Here is a 16,748-nt window from a genome sequence, read left to right as displayed (position 1 = left end):
CCACAAGCACCACAAATCAGAACAGGCCCAAGTGAGACCCCTCGACTGCAGGCTGCTTATTCCTCTCTCACTCACCAGCCCTTCATGCCCAACCATACACACCCCAGGGCAAAGCAAACCTGGACACTCTCACCATACAGGACAAATGGCCACACACAGAGTCCTGAGAAACAGGACACTGGGAGCATCGTAAGCCACAGCTGGCAGGGCAAAAAGAGACCTGCTGCCCGTCCATACACTGGACCAGATTTCCGGATTTTTGTCCATTAACTGTGAGTCAGGGCTGAAGAAATGCACTAGCGCCTAAAATGTGCTGCTCCTATAGATACTTGCAGCCGTTGAGCTTGTATTTGTTCATGAAGGCTGGCGTGCAGGACCGCTAAACCACGAATAAACATGAAATACATGACTTGGAATAAGGGCAGCAGCCATAAAAGAAAGTCTGCAAAGGATGTGCTTCTCGGGCCAGCAGGTGGCTTGGAGGGTAAGGTACTAGGTGCCACACGGCTGACTGATTCCCGGACCTGGTGGCTTAAACATCACGCAGGGCACAAGTGCGTGTGTGCCCTAAATCCTGAGAATGGAGAAGGGACTGATGTGTGACCGTGATTTCTCACGTTCCCCCTCTCGTGAGCACACACACCCTATGGCAAATAAATCAATCAGATTCTTCTTGAAATTAGTGTAGAAAAACACACTCTTCTGACATTTAAGTTTTAATTCTTACTACCAACGTGTAACATATGCAAGTTAAAAAGAGCTGTCCATCATCAGTTCTGGAACACCGGCCTTCCACTTAATCTGAACGAATCTACTACAACTGCTTTTCTGTGGCTCCACACACATTCAGCGTGTGGAATTCAAATATGAAATAGTGAGTTTTGCAGGCTTGGCAAGGGATTGGTTAATTTACATCTTAGCCTATAATACAGGTTTCATGGTATAACCTTCAGAAAAAGTGGGTCAGGTTAAGGATACAGAAACTGGGCTACCTCACTAAGATTCCTTTAGGAAAGCTAGAGAACTTTCATCAACACTAGCAAAGTGCTAACTGCTATACATAAAAGTAACGCTACGATCCATCCCCAACTACCTATGCTTTGAGCGTTGAGCTAATAATTATGATGACAGGTCTGTACAAACTCCGCATCCCAGGGACACCTGCCTCGCTGCAAGGCAGTAACCCAGGACCAGGGACACTATCCACGCCTAAAGCAAATGATGAACGGGGACACAGACATTGGCTTCACTGACAGAGCTCCTACCAGAGGAGTGAAGCACAGACTTTTCTAGTGACACACTCATCTTTTTTTTTGAGAGATTCTTCTGCTATAGGGCACATGTGCTCGCTGGAGAGACAGAAAGCAGGAAATCACCCCCTGGGGGGGATGGCCACACTGCAATCTCTTCTCGACTCTCCTCTGGGATCTTGGCACCCACGCACATAGACCCAGCATGATTTTCAAGTCAATGGGTCTGGGACTTGAACCACGTGACCAATTCATCTTAAAGTTTGAAATCTGACTTCAGAACTGATGGCTCCAATCTAAAAGAAAGAAAAATGGAATGAGATTTTTTTGTTTAGTTTTTAGAGGATTTTGCCTTAGAGTATGTGGACTTGCCAGAAAGAGACAGAGACAGTGGGAGGCCATGCCACAATCCCTTCTTCATTCTTCTGGGATCTTGGGCACACATCCACATGCGTGACCAAGTGTGGAGTTTCAAACCACCTCAGCTGGTCATGTGGGAGTCCAACAATGTAACTGCCATGCCACCTGCAGGCCTCGGAATGAGAGTTAGAGCCTGTACTTTCTGACAATTTTATCACTGAACTGATCCCCATGCCTCTCCATGCACTCACAGAGGTTCTGAGGATGAACCAGAGCTGTGGCTGCAAAGTCAGGTAAATTCCACATAACAGTCTGCTCTGAGACAGTACAGGAGGCCAACTCAGGACTGGTTGAGAACCAAGAAGCTGAGAACCACCCACGTTTCCAGCATCGGACAGTCGAGGAGATCCTCACGGAGCCCCGAGCTGGGACGGTGGACCCTAAGAGCCCCTGACCCCACTCACTCCACCCCACTACTGCTCTCCACTGTCACCTGCTAGTTCATCTCCCTGCTGACTCAGGGCAAATGAAAGGCGAGGAGCTGTGGAGGATGCACCAGTTAATCAACACCTATTTTTTTTTTTTTCTGGTGAAGCATTTAGAATGGATTACTGATTTTTGCCAGAGAACAGCAACATCTAAATGCCACTGACCTTGAAGACAGGAATTTGAGATAGCAAAATGAAGTTTTCCTTGCTACATTTCTGGCATGTTAAAATGGTCTGCTGGGGGACCAGCAGGTGGTATGGTGGTTAAGGCGCTGGACACTCCCACATGCCAACCATGATTCAAGTCCTGGACCTTGTGGCTTGCTTTCTTACTTTCTCTCTCTGGCTGTGGGTGTCTCGCTCTCTCTGGTCAAATTAAAAATGAATAAATAAATAAACTTAAATAAATCTTTAAAAAAATGGTTTGCTAAATGAAATAACAGTATAAATATGACTTGCTCCAATTCCCTCTTCCATCTCCCTACTGTCAAGATTTTGGCCATGCACACACATGTGCCTGACATGCTTTTCAAGTCACTGGGTCCTGGACCTGAACTGTGCAGTTGGCCATCTGGCCACTTTAACCACCATGCCACCAGCTGGCCTTTCAATCTATACAAGAAATCAACTTACTACTGATGAAGGATCATGTAACAACAGAAAAACAGCCAATACAAATCAGCTCCCCAGAGTCCTAGGGTTCCCTGTGAGAGCAGTTACTTTGGCCATGTGAACAGAACTTTTCTTTTCTTGGAGAGGTTTTCGCTATAGGGCGCGTGCGCTCGCCAGACAGAGAGAGACATAGAGACGGAAAGCGAGAAATCACCCCCCAGGGGGGAGGGTCACGCTGCAATCCCTTCTCCTTCATTCTTCTCTTGGGATCTTGGGCACGCACGCACATGTGCCCGGTGTGAGTTTTAAGACACCGGGTCTGGGACGCGAACTGCGTCCGACTACGTGGGAGTCCAGCGACATAGCCATTACGCTAATTGCTGGTTCCTGTGAACAGAACTTTTCTAAAGGCTATACTGCAAACAGTCCACGCTTTTCTTTTTTTCTTTTGGAGAGATTTTTGCTATAGGGCACAAGCACTTGCCAGAAAGAGACAGAGACAGAAAGCGAGAAATCACTCCCCGGGGGGGTGGGGGGGATGGCCATGCCATGATCCCTTCTCTATTTTCCTCTCAGGATCTTGGGCAAGCATGCACACATGCCCAGTGTGAGTTTAAGCCACCAGGTCTGGGACTCAAACCACGGTCGACCACATGGGAGTCCAGTGATGTAGCCATTACGCCATCTGCTGGTCCTGTGTCCATGCCTTTCAATAATCTACCACTCTTGAACTCAATGAGGCACATTAGCTGAGCCCGACAAGTCCCAGTGTTCGATACTTAACTACTGGGTATACGACAGCTTCTAGGTACTTTGGGGAAGGTGGATGGCAGACCTGGGGGCTAAGAGGTGCTAGAATGTTCAGCTTTGCAAACTTCAGTGCCTGCCCTGCTGTATTATTGCTGACTTTTAAAATGACTTTTACTTCTTTCCTTTTGTTCTTTAGGTTTTTCTTTGTTCATGTTCAGCTTGTATGTGCACACAGTGGGAAAATAAAGAAGGGAAGGAACACCCTTTATAGGGTCTGGTCAAGTCATGACACACACACCCCTCCCCCCCCCTCCGCCACACACACACCTCTAGGCCTTCAGCGGGATGGATCCTGGGCACCCAGGTGTCTGCCTGGTGTGTTTCAGGCTGCTAGGAGGAGGACTTGGAGCATGGCTGCTGCCCAGAATCTGGCTTCCCCTGAGCAGTGCTTCACTTCCATGCCCTGGGACTGGCCCTGTTTCTTTCTCTGACATAAGCTGAAATTTGTGATGGGCCTCACAGCATCTTCCTAAGGTCCAGATGGAGCTATACCTTTTCTGCCCAATTTGCAGTGGACTGGCAAAGAAGAAAGACCAGCCATACTCCAGATGTGCCTGGAGTACGAAGCTCTGCTTTTATTACAAGGGAATTAATGACACGTTGCCTGTGGTAGAAAATGCCTGAAAACAAGTTAAGTGGCTGTTGGTAAAGTCATCAGAGAGGAAAATGGAAGGTGCCCCAAGGTTTTGGCTAAGTGGAGAAAGCAAGGAGAGCAGAGTGCAGTGTGAAACCATCTGTGCAAAGATCAGGACAAGGCATGGGCAATTTCTTGACAGTATACCGTCTCCGGAAGACACGCCTTAAGAAATAAGTATAACAGGTGGCTGAGGAAGGGGGTAAATGGAACCATCTCACTGTTGACAGCCCAATGTACTTCCTTCTGAACCACAGACACACTTCCTTTGAGAAACAACGAATCAGAATTGTAGGCCTCTGCTACTGAACACAGGTTATTCTCATGCCCAGGGATCTCTACGTGACTTCCTTGTTTGTAGGTCTGCTCCTGTGGGACTCGTCTGGCTGCTGGTGTAACCGTACCTGGAACACAGCCAAGAGCAACAGACTCACCCTGGTGTTGATGTACGTCCCACAGAGCCTCTGCACCTGAGGGTACAGAATGGGCACAAAGCCGCTCTGGCTCACGACTCAGAATGAAGTCAAAACTCACATTTCCAAGAACTTCCACACTCCTATCTACTTTTGCCCTTAAATGAAAATTACACACCTATATGTGACCAAGATATAAGTATAGGGTCTGGCCCTGTGGCCTGGTGGTGAAAAGAACCAGATTCCACACAGCCAACGGTGTGGCTTGAATCCTGGTCACCACAGCTGGAAAAACACACTAGGGGTGTGTGTGTGTGTGTGTGTGTCCCAAATCCTGACAGGATGGAGAAAGGCAGAAGGAACTGTGGCAATACCATGCCTCACTGGGGGTGCTTTCTCCCTCTTTTTCTGGTGAGTGTATATATAAGCCGTTTGGCGATTAAAACAAAAAACAAGAGACAAGGTTTGAGTCTATTAACAATTTCAAATCACTAGATACCTTCACATATGTATCTCAGCCTCTACACAGACACAATGACCTGCACAAGACTGATAAAGATTTTTATGGAACCCCTTGGCTGAAGCCGTATGTGTATGTGAGAGAGAGAGAACACAGACAATCACAAAATCCAAAGGTGAGGACAAGAATGAAGTCAGTGTGTTGGGCCCAGCAGTTGGCATAATGGTTATGTCATTGGACTCCCATGTAGTTGACTGCAGTTCGAGTCCCGGACCCGGTGGCTTAAACTCATGCCAGGTGCGTGCACGTGAGTGCCCAAGATTTTGAGAGGAGAATGGAGGATAAGGGATTGTGGCGGGGCCACCCCCCGGGGGGGGGTGTGATTTCTCACTTTCTGTCTCTCTGTCTTTGTGACGAGTGCACGCGCCCTATAGCAAAAAAAAAGAAAGAGAATGAAGTCAATGTGGATTCGCTTCTCCATTCGGGTTTGATGAATAGCACATACTAAACAATTTCTCTGCCTGCCCGTTTTTTTCTTAAGTCACTGAAAGAGCCTGAAGATTACTGAGGTGTTACAGGTCCAAGTCTAAGCCATTCGGAAATAAAGGCAGCAGGAAAAACTAATATACACACACACAGAGAAAGGACAGGTGAATTTCTCAGTTTTTTTGTTTTAAATTGCCAGAGGGTGCGTGTACTTGCTAGTGGTAGAGAACCCCTACTGAGGCCTGGGCACGCCACAATCCCTTCTCCTGCATTTCTCTATCTTGTTGAGATTTTGAGCACACATGCACTTTACTTGTTTTTCAAGTCACTGGGTCTAGAATCTGCATTGTGGCTGGCTATGCAGGATCCAGCTCCCTTAAACATTCGGCTATGGGGCCAGCGCATTTAGTTGTTTTGTTTATTTTTACTATGATTGAGGACATGTGCACATGTATGCTGGGGCAGGGGTGCCCTCGAGGCTCTTGTTAGACTGTACACCCCTCTCTCGAGTGCTCTAGCTCATCAGGGTCTTGGGTGAGTACACATTCTGTGTATTCTGTTTATGTAAAACTTTTTGCCATAGGGACCAGCACATGGCGTAATGGTTACGTGGCTGGGCTCCCATGTAGCAGACTGTGATTGAGTCCCGGACCCTGCGGTTTAAAACTCACACTGGGGGGACCAGCAGTTAGCCTAATGGCTGTCGCTGGACTCCCACGTAGTCGGCCATGGTTCGTGTCCTGGACCCGGTGGCTTAAACTCACGCCGGGCGCGTGTGCGTGTGTGCCCAAGATCCCGAGAAAAGAATGGAGGAGAAGGGATTGTGGAGTGGCCATCCTCCCTGGGGGATGATTCTTGCTTTCTGTCTCTCTCTGTCTGTCTGGCGAGTGCACGCACCCTATAGCAAAAAAACCCCCCCAAAAAACAACAAAAAAAAACCTCTACAAAGAAACAAACAAAAAACCTCACACTGGGTACACGTGCACGTGTGCCCAAAATCCCCAGAGGAGGATAGAGAAGGGGCTGAGGCATGGCCATCCCCTCTGGGGGGTGGGCGGGTGATTTTTCACTTTGTCTTTCCCAGTCTCTGGCAAGCGCACATACCCTATAGCAAAAATCTCTCTCTCAAAAAAAAAAAAAATTTGCCATAGGGTGCATGCACTCACTGGAGAAAGACGGAAAATAGAGGAAAAGTGAGAAAGCATCTTCTGGCGGGGGGGATGGCCACACCACAATCCCTTCTCCATTTCTCCATCCTGTCAAGATTTGGGGCACGAATGGACATGTGCCCAGGGTGTTTTTCAATCTGTGGCATCCAGGGTTTGAACCACATAGTCATCCCTGTAGGATCCAGACACCTTCACCATCACACCATGGGCTGGCCATATTGTAGGTTAACCTGGTGCGGTGTCCAAAGCTGAGTCTGGCCATGTGGCTTCCAGCACTGAAGTTCAGTATGCTATTAAGAATGCCAAGGATGCTGGGTCTCTCAGTGAATTTTCATCAATGATGATCTTGTAGACATCAGCAAAGACGTGCAGAGAAGACAGATTTAGAAGACTTTCTAAAACTTGAAACATTCCTGAGTGATGGATGAGGCTTTCAAGCTGTACTGCCTGCGTCAATATGGCCAGCCACTTCTTTTGGGGGCACTATTTGGAATGTGGTTGTGTAACACCTGCTCCTGAAGCCTTGTACATGAGCTGTGAAGGGAGTTAACAGTAGGAAAGGAACCGCCGCTGCTGCTGGGAGAAGAATCTCCCTGTCGTGCTGTAGGGGGGCTGCTGGCCAGCCCTGACTCACGGACATTGCTGTCTTGTCAAATATCAGAACGGTGGTTCTCACTCTCAACTTGCCTCTATTCTCCAACTATTACAGTGTTGGATGTAGGGAAGGTGGGTCAACTAGGGGCCAGGTGAAAAGAAAAAGTGATGCTCACACTGTCCCAATCACACTTCCAATTGTTCTAAAGTTACTTTTAGTCCTGACTCTTAAACTGCCAGACCTGCCCCACCTCAGATGTGCGTCGATGTGAAAAGGCATGTGAGGCTGAGATCCTAGACATCTTGCTTAAAGCCATGACCCTTAGCCTCTCAGTTTCTTCATCTAAAAAAGTAAGAACCAGAACAATAATACTATGAGTTTCCTAAGAGGGCCGCTGTGAGAGTTGGATGGGAATATTGCTAATTAAGGTAATCTTTTGCAACTCCCTCATTGTTTGCCCAGAGTATTCTCTGAGCTGGCTGGTTTCTGGTGGGTTCTAAGCACCTGTGAAGTAAACAAGAATTCCCTCCATTCTGCCATCCACAGCTACTGACGGAACTTTAAAAAAAAGTATTTATTATTATTAATATTATTTTGTTTGCTGTAGTATACATGCATCCCACCAGAGAGAATCAGACAGAGAGAGAAAGAGAGTGGGAAGAAAGTGAGAAAGCAAGCCACAAGGTCCAGGACTTGAACTGTGGTTGGCCATGTGGGAGTCCAGCACCTTAACCACCGCGCCACCTGCCAGCCCTAATACTGATGGAACTTTTAAACTTGAGCGCTATCTCTTCTGACAGGTGACCACCACTCAGACCCGACCAAGGTGGCCAGTCACACATCTGACACTTCATCTTTGTGTCCTTTGGTAGAGCTAGAAAAGTTACACTTAAATACTTTTCCCTTTTTGCTCTTAAAAGGACCACTGGAGATTCTGTCTCAGCCATTTAGCTGGGAGAACTGAATCTAGCCTCTTATGAAGACCCTCTCTTACCAGAGAGGCCTGACTAGGAAGGGCAGTCTCTCTCTGTATCAGTGGGGCATCAATGCACTTAGCTGTTTCAGTAGAGAAACAAGGAGAGAAACAGCAGATTTCCAAAATACTGGAGTCATTGTACAGCTTTTAAGGAGTTCTTAAAAAAAAAAAAAATTCCAATAAAGCTTCTCGTTAATACAAATAAATTGAAACTATATGCATTTTTTCCATAAGTAGGTTTGTTAATTTTGAAATTGACCAAATCCTGCAACCCTTAGGAATAGAGGAACAGTCCCAATGGGTCAGAACCTATCCACCTAGGCCAGGGTCCAGTAACCTGGGGAGCCCTCACCAAGGAGAGGCCAAGATCATATGCCCCTCGCCCTGCCACCAGGTTTAAAGGTGAGCTCTATATACCCAGCTTTGACTGTAGCCACTCATGGCTCTGCCTTTCACAAATGAGTCCTAAAAGTTCACCTGCACTTCCTGTTGGTACTTACTGTGTGTCCTAAACAGTCACGAAACAGTCCATAAGGAGTCCCTCTGCCTTCGTCATCAGGCCACTCGCTGCCTCGTCAATTCTGATCATGTTCCTCCTCGTCTCTGCTTTTCTAGACCACAGAGTCCTGCTTGTTCCTCAGCTCCATCCCCCTTTTTAAATCCTGACTAGCTAGCTCTACCATATCCCTTCAGAAGCAAGGATGAACGAAACAGGCTTAGGCAAGTGAAACAGGTCCAGCTGCAGTGACCCAGGCTGCAGGGCACCGAGGTGTGATGCTGGAATCCCGTGGTCCTCTCCCAGTTGACCTGTGTACCTGCTTATCCTCTCTACCTGAGGGCTGGGCAGGGAGGCTGCTGAGACCCTGTCAGGGGATCTCGTTCTCATTCACGAAAGAAAATAAACTTAAAAAGAAAAAGGAAAGGGGGCCAGCAGGTGGCGAAGGTGCTGGACTCCCACATGACCAACCACAATTTGGGTCCTGGACCTGGCAGAAGGGAATGCAGCATGGTCATCTCTTCTCCTCACAGGTGGGTGATTTCTTACTTTCCCTCTGTGTGTCTCTGGCAAGCGCCATGTGCTCTACAGGTAAAAAAAAAAAAAATCCTTAGGGAAAAAAAGGTAAAACAGGGACTAGCAGATGGCATAATGGTTATGTTGCTGGACTCCTACATACCAACTGCAGCTTGAGCCCCAGACCCAAAGGCTTGACACTTATGCCGTGCGTGCGTGTGCCCAAAATCCCAAGAAGAGAATGGAGGAAAGGGATTGTGATGTGGCTATCCCCTCCCTGGGGTGAGGGGGGAACTCTCCCTTTCTGTCTTTGTCTCTCTGGTGAGCGTACACACCCTATAGTAAAAATCTTTCTTAAAAAAAAAAAAAAAAAAAAGAGATAAAACAGCTTGTCCAGATCAGAGAGTGGTAGAACCAGTATGTAAAGGGATGTTAGGGCAGTAACCGACCAACCTGGGGAGATTCTGCCTTCAGATAACAGGAAGATATTAAATGAAACCTACATCAACACTGATCACTAAAGACATGTTCCTCATTTAGAGATCAGCTATAGAGCCTTACCCTTTGTTTCCTTTCTCTACTGACAAAAAGGTAACATGTTAGTCCACAGCAATTTAATTTTTAAATAGTTTTTATATGAAACTCTATCAAGGAAGTTTAAAGGGCTTCAAGATACTATTGATATATTAAGCAGCTGCTTTCATCTTTTTTTTTTTTTTAAATTATTTTATTGGGAACAGCAGTTGGTGTAATGGCCATGTCGCTGGACTCCCATGTAGTTGACCACAGTTTGAGTCTCTGATCCAGTGGCTTAAACTCACGCCGGGTGTGTGTGCATGTGCCCCCAGGATCCCAAGAGGGGAATGAAGGAGAAGGGACTGTGGCATGGCCATCCCTCCTGGGAGGTGATTTCTTGCTTTCTGTCTCTCTGGCGAGCGCACATGCCCAATAACAACAACAACAAAAAAAACCTCTCCCCAAAAAAAAAAAAAAAAAAGAATTACTTTATTTAACTTTACTGATAGATTGATTTAATTGAATTTGACCAGAGAGACAGAGAGAGGTAAAGTGAGAAAGCCAGCCACCAGGTCAAGGACTCAAACTGCGGCTGGCCATGTGGAAGCCCAGCTCCTTTAACAAACTACATGCCACCTGCTGGTTCCGCTGCTTTGTCTGAACTCTCTTCCACCCCCCACAAAACTCTGATCGGTTAACTTTGATCATCACGACCACTAGTACCATGAGGTTATTTATGCATTAATTGGGCTGATCTGTCTGCCTGGTTGAGTGCTTCAATCCACTTTAATCCAAGTTTCTGTGTCCTATTCCCAGTAGCTCTTATGTAAAGGGATCAATAGTTTATTTACCCTTTCAGTATTTAAAAAAATTATCACAAGGAAACATGGGTTTCAGGCCCACTAAAATATTGAATTTCCATTTTTTGCTTCAGACTTACACAATTCTTCTTTTAGCCAACCAGTTTCTGGTCAACCACAGCGCCTCTGCTATTCCCAAGCACAAGTAACCTCAGGCAGGGAACCTCTCGTGTCCCACGACCCTCAGCTTTATGTCTAGTTGTTCACTGCACCCTTACTACCTGGGAGTCCTGGTGTCCCTGCCCATCCACATTCCATTCATCCTCCAGAAATGCATTCAAATCCCATGTCGTCAATCCACTTTCTCATACTCCCCTGACCTCTCTCTTTTCTAGAATCCTTTAATAATTACCTGGAACACTCATTCTGCACAAAATCCCATTTAAAATGTTTGTGTCTTCTTTTTTTTTTGAGAGATTTTTGCTATAGGGCGTGTGCGCTTGCCAGAAAGACAGAGAGAGACAGAAAGCGAGAAATCACCCCCTCAGGGAGGATGGCCATGCCACAATCCCTTCTCCTCTAGGGATCTTGGGCATGCACACACACGGGCCTGGTGTGAGTTTAAGCCACCGGGTCCAGGACTCAAACCGAAGTCATGGGAGTCCAGCGACATAGCCATTACACCAACTGCTGGTCCCTCCTAAAATGTTTATGTCTTGTCACAAAACTGAGTACCTGGAAGATGGGGACGACTTGCTTTCCTAGGTGTTCCCCTCAGTGTCGTGGGGTGCAGAGCACATACCTGCAATCAACACTGGTTTATTGTCACGACGGCCTCTCCTACGGTATCCGCGGCATTACAGTCCCTCTTCCAGGGACTTGGCCTCCCACAGCTCTGGGCCAGTGACCCCCCTCAAATATTGCTACCATAAGGCTGCAAAGTTGGCTTGTACTAACAACTGGAGGCTGAGTATATCTGTGTTGTGGAGATAGACAAACTACATCAACACTAAATTAGTAAATTTACACACTAACGTATAAACTCTTGGATAAGCAAGGAATACTGCCTATAAGAAATTTTCATATCTAATATATACATGTCCTAAGAATGACTATTTTAACCACCAATATTAAGATTTGTCAGGGTGTCTGACTGGAACCAGCTCTGGGCAGAGAAGAGCTCTTAAAACTAAAGACCCATCTCAAAGCATAAGTGAGGTTTCTGATTATATCCCAAGACGGTAATAGAATCAAAGAAATCCACAGGTCAGAACTTTCCAGAGGATGAAGGACTACTAATAGGGAAGGTGGAAGAGGAAGAGTTTATCTCAAGGCAGGACACTTGCTTAGAGAAAAGTGATTCCCTGAAGTAGGAGCTTGGCCAGCAACTTTTTAGGCAGTTTTGCTACCAGGATTCTACTGGCCCCCGTGAGGCTCTGAGCCAGCTCCGCAAGCTCTGCCACCGTTGGCTGCAGCCTGAGGCCCACAGCAAGGAGCAAATCCTGGAGCTGCTGGTGCTGGAGTAGTTCCTGAGTGTCCTGCCTGGGGAGCTGCAGGTCCATGTGTGGGAGTAGCACCCCGAGAGCAGAGAAGCAGCAGTGACCATTTTGGAAGATTTGGAGAGAGGCACCGATGAAGTGATTCTCCAGGTTCCAGCCCACAGGCATGGTCAGGGAATACTCAGGAAGAAGGTGTTGCCTGGGCCAGCACTTGGTGTCCAGTTCCAGCCAGCAGAGACCAGAGCCCATTGTGGTTCATTAGAACCCCAGCTCCTACGAGGCTGTGAGGGTAAGAGTGAAAATAGCAGATCTATGCCCAAACTAGACATTCATGAAAAAATGAAACTGCAGAAAACTATGTTATGCAGAACCTCAAGACATACAACAGAAGGATCTGATGCGCCTCTGGATACCTCTGTGTTTGCAGGCAGGGTAAAGGGGCAAAGGGAGAACCCGGCAAGTCTTGAACCCCAAAATCTCCTCAGGATGGAGGTTTTGGTAAAATCCTCACCCACAAAAATGGCCTCACAGGTAAAGCAGTGAGACATGACGGATATGAAAGAAGCCTAAATCTGAACTCAGATGAATTCGCACCCCAGGAATCTTATAAACGTGGCACTTCTGATCAGAGCTTCAAATGGAACTCAGATTTTATTAAGCATCAAAGAATTTATGCTGGAGAAAAAAATTCACCAATTTGAAAAATCTTTCAAGAACTCAAACTTGATTAAACATGCATCATGTAGCAGTTTTCAGTGGAGAGGAAATCTATCAGTGTAATGAGTGTGGGAAAGCTTTCAGACACAGCTCAAAGCTCTTAGGGCATCGGAGAGTCCACATTGGAGAGAGACCCCATGACTATAACAAGTGCGGAAAAGGCTTTCAGGGGAGCTCAGTGAATTCACACTGGAGATAGACCCCTTGGCTGTGAAGAATGTGGGAGAGTATTCAGCCTAGACTCCCATCTGATCCTGCATCAGAGAATTCACAACAGAGAAAAACCGTATGGATGCAGTAAATGTGGGAAAACCTTCCAAGTAACCGCATATTTGATTTGACACTTTAGAGTCCACACTGGAGAAAGACCCTACAAATGCAGTGAGTGTGGGAAAGCCTTCAGAGCTCACACCTTAGTCAACATCAGAGAATTCACAAGAGGGAAAACTTGCTAATGTAGGAAACTAAAATGCATACAGAAATGCTAAGGAAATAACCAAAAAAACAGTAGATTAAAAAAAAATTGGATAAGACAATAAAATGCAAGACTAGTCAGAAAAAAAATTGGCAGAAAAGTTAGACTTTTCTCAAACGTAAAGCTAAAGTTTCTGGTAAGAAGAAAAAAATGTTCCTTAAATCAAAACATTTAGCTATATATCCAGGTCATCGACTTGCTGTAGTGTTGAGAAAACTACACAAATCACTGAAACTTGAGTTAGCATACACCCGTCGCTCACTGTGACTTTTTACATGGCCTATGTCACATGAAAGACTCAGAACTGTTCTGGTAAGAAGACTATTACAGTGCTAGAGCAAGTTAGGTTATTTATTTTTTTTTAAAGGATTAAAAAATTACTTTCTACGGGACTAGCAGTTGGCGTAATGGCTATGTCGCTGGACTCCCATATAGTTGACCACGGTTCGAGTCCTGGACCTGGCGGCTTAAAAAAATTCACGCCGGGAGCATGTGTGTGTGTATGCGCCCAAGATCCTGAGAGAATGGAGGAGAAGGGATTGTGGCGTGGCCATCCCCCCTGGGGGGTGATTTCTCACTTTTGTATCTCTGACTCTCTTTCTGGCGAGCGGACACACCCTATAGCAAAAACTTCTCCACAAATAAATAAATAACTTTCCAGATAAATAAAATTGTATTTTTCATTATGCCTCATTATGTCCATGAAATATGGACATTAAGAGACTCAAACATGGCTCTTTTAAAAAGAACTGCCTGGGGAATTGGTGAAGATATAGGAAACGATCTCAGTGTGACTATCAGATATAGAAGGTGATGAACCTAATTCCTGAATGTGCTACTGGCCTTAGGACAATTTCTGTAATATAAGAATAACATCTTTGGAACCAGAAGATAGCAAAATGGTTATGTCACTGGACTCCCACATAGTTGACCATGGTTCAAGTCCTGGACCTGGCAGCTTAAAACTCACGCTGGGCGTATGTGTATGTGCCGAAAATCTCGAGAGGAGAATGGAGAAGGGACTGTAGTGTGGACATCACCCCTACGGGGTGATTTCTCACTTTGTCTGTCTGTCTCTATGCATGTGCCCTATAGCAAAAAAAAAAAAAAAAAACCTCAAAAAAAAACTTTTATTTAGATATGAAGCCAGAATGATATTATATACTGTAAGAAGGCTGAATTAAGGAGTCCTAAAATATTCTTAAAACATTTCAAACTTAGGGGAACACTCAAATGATGAAAGTGAAACTCTTGGTGAGTACTACTCACTGATCTTCTGTTCCAAAAAATTTCACAAAGAAACATTTCTTTCCACGTGGCTTCTTCAAGTCCTTGGGTGGATTAACAATCTGGAGGATAAAAAAGGAAAAAAGGGTTTGATGGCAACATGGCAGCCCACTAGAAAATAATTTTCCAGAGCTCTAAGTAGGTAAGAAAACAAGGAGTATATATTTAACCCCTCACACCTGTCCAAGGGCCTAGGTACTTGTTTAAACCTGGCTTTTCTACTGAGATGTATGGAATTGTGCAGATATCCTGGAAGTTCCCTAAATCTATCATGCAGCAGGGTTCAGTAGATAAGATAACACTTTGACCGCAAGGGCCCATTTTGATAAGCAAGCGGTTCAAATCAAGATCAATACTATTCCCCCAATGTGCCTGTTGTCATGGGAGAAATAGAGAGGAAATGCTTCCAAGTACTTCTTGTGCAAGAAGAGTTGAGACAAGCAATAATGAAAATAAAAGACAACTGAGGCGCAGAAAACAACATATTGCTAAGAAGATAGTCTAAAGACATTTCTTGGGCTTCTAGCAAGAATATAAAAAGAGAACATTTGGAAAGCTGACGGATAACCTCATGCAAAATCTGGAATGCCAACTTTTGCAAAGCTGCACTGGAGCAGCACATATGGTAACATGAAAGAAGATTTAAACTTAGTTGGGACAAAAATACTTTGGCTTTTCACTAACCTACATTTAGATTTCTTTTCTTCCTGAAGGATCTATTTTCTCCTTTTGTTAGACTTACGCATGAAACTAAATTCAAATTATAATTGATTTCTGAGGTTAAAAAAACTTCACAAACCATTTTTGATTCAAGAACTAGGCATTTACTACACATTAAGCAATCTGGTTTAATATTGCCTTTTCTAAAGTAACCCATATTAAAGAAAAAAATTCAGTGTTATTTGAACAGGCCCAGTTTAACGCAATGCTAGAAACTGAGAAGAATGCACCTAACATTCCCTACCTCCTCAAATACAACTTCAGTTATCTTCTCTTAATGCCAAGATACTCACCTTTCCAGGCCAAGGAGGGTACCGACCGAGTTTTCCCCTAGAGAAAACACGAGAGAGTCAGCGCTTGCCCTGGAGAAGCCAGTCCATCCTCCAACCCACTCAACACATTTGCCTGAATCTCTGCTGACATCCTCAAGTGCCAGAACAAACGCTGGCAAAAGGGAGCTGTTTACAGGACTCCCAAAGCTGGGCCTAAGACCCTCAAAAACGGAACGCAAAACTGCACACGGATGTGTACGAGGAAGGTGCATTCCTTCGCTGACAAGGAACCAAGGCCATGCAGTCACTCATCTAGAGTCTCCCGGTGACCGGGCAGGGAGAGTTTCCTCCTTAAATACAGACTTCCCCTTACTAAGCGAGTTCAATGCACCCAGGAGACCGGCTCGGCTTTCACAAAAGCTAATGGAAGCTTCCTCTGGGTCTAGACACCAGCTACGCAGCTCGAGGGAGGCGGTGACAGAGTCTTGGGTCGGGCGTTTGTCTGGGACACAAGCAGACCACGAGAGGCACCCAAGACACTGGTCACTGCCTAGCCGACAGTGGTAAAGAGGTGCCCCCTCCGTATCTTCGGGTCGCGCCAGCAGTTGGTTCGGTTTCCACTTCGCAGGCCGAGCTGCCCGCCCAGGTAGGTTCCATCGCAACGCAGGTTTTGACGCACCTGCCCGGCGAGATGGCCCTGCAGATTCCCCGACTCTCCTCCTTTCCCGGGAGCTCAAGAAGCCCCAGGTACCTGGCGTCCACTAGAGCCGCACGGCGCCAGGGGCTCCCCTCTTGGCGGCCACCAGCATTCGCGCACCGACCCGGCCGGTACCGGGGCAGCCTCCGGCTCAGCCGGACCAGCAGCGGCCACCCGGCCTCAGTCCCCCGAGGCCGAACTGCCCCTTCCGCCCGGCGTCGCGCGCCTCGCCGGCACTTCATCTTCCCCTCGACCCTCGACTTAGAGCGCACAGAAAGGCGACTCCGGGGCTGACCGCGAACGCCGCGCCCAGGGAGGCAGCCGCCCGGAGCATCTCGTTGGCCCCGGCTGCCAGGACTCACCACACCAAGTCGCCGAGCCGCAGACTCACAGCCGCCATCTTACCACCCAACCACCGCTGACGCACGGGCCGCCGGGAACATCAGGTTGCCCCGGCGCCGCCCATTGGAGTGGGGCCGGTCACGTGACACGGGAGGCGG

At 46.6% G+C, this 16,748-nt stretch overlaps 1 protein-coding gene and 1 pseudogene across 1 annotated transcript in view; one reads left to right on the top strand and one right to left on the bottom strand.

Moving 5' to 3' along the window:
* Window positions 1–16,712, bottom strand: part of GLYR1 (glyoxylate reductase 1 homolog) — a 43,622-nt gene extending 26,910 nt beyond the window's left edge. Inside the window, 3 exon segments of the mRNA XM_014589142.2 lie at window positions 14,542–14,621; window positions 15,573–15,609; window positions 16,611–16,712. Coding sequence (XP_014444628.1) covers window positions 14,542–14,621; window positions 15,573–15,609; window positions 16,611–16,648 — 155 coding nt within the window. The 5' untranslated portion in view covers window positions 16,649–16,712.
* LOC106735216 (zinc finger protein 165 pseudogene) lies at window positions 397–13,641 on the top strand (annotated as a pseudogene).
* Window positions 16,713–16,748: the final 36 nt, after the last annotated feature.

Source organism: Tupaia chinensis, unplaced genomic scaffold (genome assembly GCF_000334495.1).
Source record: "Tupaia chinensis unplaced genomic scaffold, TupChi_1.0 Scaffold000042_2, whole genome shotgun sequence".
Taxonomy (NCBI): Eukaryota; Metazoa; Chordata; class Mammalia; order Scandentia; family Tupaiidae; genus Tupaia; species Tupaia belangeri.
This window is presented reverse-complemented; position numbering and strand designations above follow the sequence as displayed.